Here is a 5,226-nt window from a genome sequence, read left to right on the forward strand (position 1 = left end):
CTCTTACCTTGGGGTGGTCAGTGTTGTTAGAGCAGTAGTCTCTTACCTTGGGGTGGTCAGTGTTATTATACAGCAGTAGTCTCTTACCTTGGGGTGGTCAGTGTTATTATAGAGCAGTAGTCTCTTACCTTGGGGTGGTCAGTGTTATTATCGACCAGTAGTCTCTTACCTTGGGGTGGTCAGTGTTATTATAGAGCAGTAGTCTCTTACCTTGGGGTGGTCAGTGTTATTATAGACCAGTAGTCTCTTACCTTGGGGTGGTCAGTGTTATTATAGAGCAGTAGTCTCTTACTTTTGGATGGTCAGTGGGGTTCCGTCCACCCATTTCCAGGTCCCCTCAGTAACAGAGTCAGTCAGACCAATCCAGGAAAAAATGAGTGATTCAAACCCATTGATGAATGTCTGTTGTGGCACAGAAAAAGCATTATTAATAACACATGATGGACTAATCAATAAAGTAGCTCTCTCTGTCTCTGTCTCTGTCTGCCTCTCTCTCTCTCTCTCTCTCTCTCTCTCTCACCTGTTCCTCTTCACTGTTAACGATCACCAGATCTGCTCCTCTCTCCAGACAGTCCTGTCTACTCTCCTCCCAGGATTTCCCCTCAGTAGAGACGTAGTAACAGCTGCAGCCAAACCTTCCCCATCCTTCAGGACAGGACCCTAGAAGTTTGACATTTACCGTATTTGTCACTTGACTGTTATGAATAATAATGTATGAAAAATAAAAAGAACATAACAGACAAAGCACTTCTAATGAACCCTTCCAATGAGCTGATTGAGATTCCACCTTTAGGAAACAATTCAAATGTTCTGGTGATTTCCCACAGCAATCGTTTGTGTGAATTGCCTGTTTGCCTATAGCTTTTACACTGAACAAAAAATGAATAAACACCACATGCAACGATTTCAAAGATTTGACTTAGTTACAGTTCATATAAGGAAATCAGTCCATTTAAATGAATGAATTAGGCCCTAATCTATGGATTTCATATGACTGGGAATACAGATATGCATCTGTTGGTCTCAGACACCTTAATAAAAGGTAGGGGGGTGGATCAGAAAACCACCATTTGTCTCATGCAGCGTGACAAATCTCCTTCACAGATTTGATCAGCCTGTTGATTGTGGACTGTGGAATGATGTCCCACTCCACTTCAATGGCTGGTCAAAGTTGCTGGATATTGGAGGGAACTAAAACACGGTGCTGTACACGTCAATCCAGAGCATGCTCAATCAGTGACATGTCTGTTGAGCATTCAGGCCATGGAAGAACTGGGACGTCTCTTCCCTTAGATGATTTCTGTCAGTTTGCGCAGAGAAAATTCTTCGGTTGTGCAAACCCACAGTTTCATCAGCTGTCCGGGTGGCAGGTGAAGAGACATGCTCACTAACAGAGATGTAAATACATTTGTGAACAACATTTGAGAGAAATATGTTTTTTGTGCATATGGAATATTCTTGGATCTTTTATTTCAGCTCATGAAACATGGGACCAACACTTTACATGTTGCATTTATATTTTTGTTCAGTGTATCTGTGACATTTTCACGTTAAACATAACTTTTGCAGCTATTATTTATTCACACATTGAATAAGTAAGTAGCTTTGCACGAGCCTTGTCTTGTGAGTCCAGAACAGCTCATTGGATCTAGGCTCCTGCTCCTGTTTCTGTAGTGTGAGGCAGCTTGATGTACAAGTGAACACTTCCAATGTATCTGACATCTCTAGTCTCTTCTAGAATTAATAATTATAAAACTGGGTCAATGAATTACATTACACTTCAGATCCCCCCAGTTTCTACACAGATCAGAACATGCCCCTTCAGTTATGCTGCACCTTACATGAGGAACAATTTACATAAAACTCTTAGAATGGATGTTCTGGTGCCCCTTAAACAATGAAAAAATAGATTTTTGATCTTTTAAATGTTATTTATGTTTGTTTTCTTAAGGCTTATATGTCTTGTCTGTGTAGTTGTGCATGTGTGTTTATTTCTTTGTATTGAAAACAGGGCTCTACTGCAAATGACTGTCCTTACCTGTGATATTACAGTTCAGTCTTTCTATCTCCTTCTGTAGCTGGTCACACTCCATAGTTCTATTCTCCACACTCTTCTTCAACGTGTCTATTTCAGTGGTCCTGGTATTTAGACTATTCTGTAGCTGGTCTCTCTCTGTGGTCCTGGTATTTAGACTATTCTGTAGCTGGTCTCTCTCTGTGGTCCTGGTATTTAGACTATTCTGTAGCTGGTCTCTCTCTGTGGTCCTGGTATTTAGACTATTCTGTAGCTGGTCTCTCTCTGTGGTCCTGGTATTTAGACTATTCTGTAGCTGGTCTCTCTCTGTCGTCCTGGAATTTAGACTATTCTGTAGCTGGTCTCTCTCTGTAGTCCTGGTATTTAGACTATTCTGTAACTGGTCTCTCTCTGTAGTCCTGGTATTTAGACTATTCTGTAGCTGGTTTTTCTCTGTGGTCCTGGTATTTAGACTATTCTGTATCTGGTCTCTCTCTTTGGTGCTTGAGTTAAGACTATTCTTTAATTGATCCCTTTCAGCAGTCATAACTTTAAGACTATTTTGTTGCTGGTCCCTATCTTTGGTCCTTGTGGTGAGAATATTTTGTAGCTGGTCTCTCTCCTTAGTTTTGGTTGAGAAACTATTCTGTAGCTGGTCTCTCTCTTCAGTCAGGGTGTTGTAACTGATCCGTATCTGGTCTCTCTCTTCAGTCAGGTTGTTGTATCTGGTCTGTAGCTGGTCTCTCTCTTCAGTCAGGGTGCTGTAACTGGTCTGTAGCTGGTCTCTCTCTTCAGTCAGGGTGCTGTAACTGGTCTGTAGCTGGTCTCTCTCTTTAGTCAGGGTGTTGTAACTGGTCTGTAAGTGGTCTCTCTCTTTAGTCAGGGTGTTGTAACTGGTCTGTAGCAGGTCTTTCTCTTTTTGAAACTGGTCTCTCTCTTTAGTCAGGGTGTTATAACTGCTCTGTAGCTGGTCTCCCTCTTTAGTCAAGTTATGATAGCTGTTGGGTTGCTGATCTCCTTCTTTAGTCAGAAGGCTGTAACTGGCCTGATGGTCTCTCTCTGTTGAGTAGTGATGATCAATGACGCCATCTATAAAAGGGAACATTTTATAAATATGTTTAACTATCACACCATTGAAGTTTACAAATATTTCTGTCAAAACATTATAAACTTACAGTAGAGAGACAGGCCTATGATCCCAGCCAGTAGGAGAACACACAGCAGCCCCAGACACACTGCAGCAACTACAGAGGGTCTCTTCCACCACGGAAAATTAGCTGAATCACAGGGAAATATCATGTAAGAGCTTTGAACTCTCTCTGGTAATGTTAAAATACTTATATCATCTAGGATGTTAAGGAACAAAAGCTGTGTGCTTGTACTTGAATTGATACCTGAAAATGTAACACTGGGCTTGTTGGGAGACGTGTCATCATCAATATCCATGGTCTGCATTGTTGCATTTTCCACCTGTGTTTGTATAGATTGTCTCTTACATTTCTAGAAGTCAAATGCTATATTTTCCTCTGTTACTTCAGCTCTAGTGTAGGTTTGTATAGATTGTCTCTTACATTTCTAGAAGTTAAATGCTATATTTTCCTCTGTTACTTCAGCTCTAGTGTAGGTTTGTATCTGTGTCTTATGTGTCATCAAGTCAAATACTTGAGGTCACTTGACTTAGCTTACCCAGTACAAAGGAAACAATAGGATAGTCCCAAGTGCAAACTCTACCCAACTAGCAACACATGCACCGTGGTCAAGCTAAATCAAGCACACTTCAGTATTTGACATATAGTGCATTCGAAAAGTATTCAGACCCCTTCACTTGTTCATGTTTTGTCATGTTACAGTAGCCTTTTTCTAAAACGTATTTAATACTTTTTGTTCCTCATTAATCTACACACCCTACCCTATAACGACAAAGCAAAAATAGGTTTTAGATTTTTTTGCAAATGCATTAAAAATAAAAAAGTATTCAGACCCTTTGCTATGAGACTCGAAATTGAGCTCAGGTGCATCCTATTTCCATTGATCATTCTTGAGATGTTTCTACAACTTGATTGGAGTCCACCTGCGCTAAATTCAATTGATTGGACATGATTTGGAAAGGCACATACCTGTCTATATAAGGTCCCACAGTTGACAGAGCATGTCAGAGCAAAAGCCATGAGGTTGAAGAAATTGTCCGTAGCTCAGAGACAGGATTGTGTTGAGGCACAGATCTGTGGAAGGGTACCAAAACATTTGGAATCACCAAGACTCTTCCTAGACCTGGCCGCCCGGCCAAACTGAGCAATCGGGGGAGAAGGGCCTTGGTCAGGGAGGTGACCAAGAAACCGATGGTCACTCTAACAGAGCTACAGAGTTTCTCTGTGGAGATGAAAGAACCATCCAGAAGGACAACCATCTCTGCAGCACTACATCAATCAGGCTTTTATGGTAGAATGGCCAGACGGAAGCCACTCCTCAGTAAAAGGCACATAACAGCCTTCTTGGAGTTTGACAAGAGGCACCTTAAGGACTCTCAGACCATGAGACACAAGATTCTTTGGTCTGATGAAAGTAAGATTGAACTCTTTGGCCTGAATGCCAAGTGTCACGTCTGGAAGAAACCTGGCAACATCCCTACGGTGAAGCATGGGGGTGGCAGCATCATGCTGTGTGGCTATTTTTCAGCGACAAGGACTGGGAAACCAGTCAGGATTGAGGGAAAGATGAACGGAGCAAAGTACAGAGAGATTCTTGATGAAAAGCACTCTGGAGCAGGTTAGGACCTCAGACTTGGGTAAAGGTTCACCTTCCAACAGGACATCCACCCTAAGCACACATCCAAGACAACTTAGGAGTGGCTTAGGGACAAGTCTCTGAATGTCCTTGAGTGGTCCAGCCAGGGCCCAGACTTGAACCCGATCGAACATCTCTGGAGAGACCTGAAAATAGCTGTGCAGCGACGCTCCCCATCCAACCTGACAGAGCTCTAAAGGATCTGCAGAGAAGAATGGGAGAAACTCCCCAAATACAGGTGTGCCAAGCTTGCAGCGACATCCCCAAGAAGACTCAAGGCTGTAATCGCTGCCATAGGTGCTTGAACAAAGTTCTGAGTAAAGGGTCTGAATACTTATGTAAATGTAATATTTCAGTATTTTTTTTATTATGGGGTTTTGCATGTAGATTGATGAGGGGAAAAAAACTATTTAATACATTTCAGAATA

General features: G+C 41.9%; 1 protein-coding gene across 1 annotated transcript; it reads right to left on the reverse strand.

Annotated features, from left to right (window-relative positions):
• Window positions 1-259: 259 nt before the first annotated feature.
• LOC115202477 (C-type lectin domain family 4 member E-like) lies at window positions 260-2,266 on the reverse strand. Its single transcript, XM_029766629.1, has 3 exons — window positions 2,039-2,266; window positions 521-660; window positions 260-402 (listed from the first exon to the last, which is right to left on the reverse strand). Exons 1-3 carry the CDS (start codon window positions 2,091-2,093, stop codon window positions 289-291), a joined length of 309 nt encoding a protein of 102 aa, XP_029622489.1. The 5' UTR covers window positions 2,094-2,266; the 3' UTR covers window positions 260-288.
• Window positions 2,267-5,226: the final 2,960 nt, after the last annotated feature.

Source organism: Salmo trutta, chromosome 11 (assembly GCF_901001165.1).
Source record: "Salmo trutta chromosome 11, fSalTru1.1, whole genome shotgun sequence".
In the NCBI taxonomy this organism is placed as follows: Eukaryota; Metazoa; Chordata; class Actinopteri; order Salmoniformes; family Salmonidae; genus Salmo; species Salmo trutta.

Coding starts and splice junctions, on each gene's coding strand:
- LOC115202477 (XM_029766629.1), bottom strand. CDS start 2,093: ATGGAGTGTGACCAGCTACAGAAGGAGATAGAAAGACTGAACTGTAAT. Junction 661..2,038: donor ACTGAACTGTAATATCACAG/GTAAGGACAGTC, acceptor TCAAACTTCTAG/GGTCCTGTCCTGAAGGATGG. Junction 403..520: donor TTAACAGTGAAGAGGAACAG/GTGAGAGAGAGA, acceptor GTGCCACAACAG/ACATTCATCAATGGGTTTGA.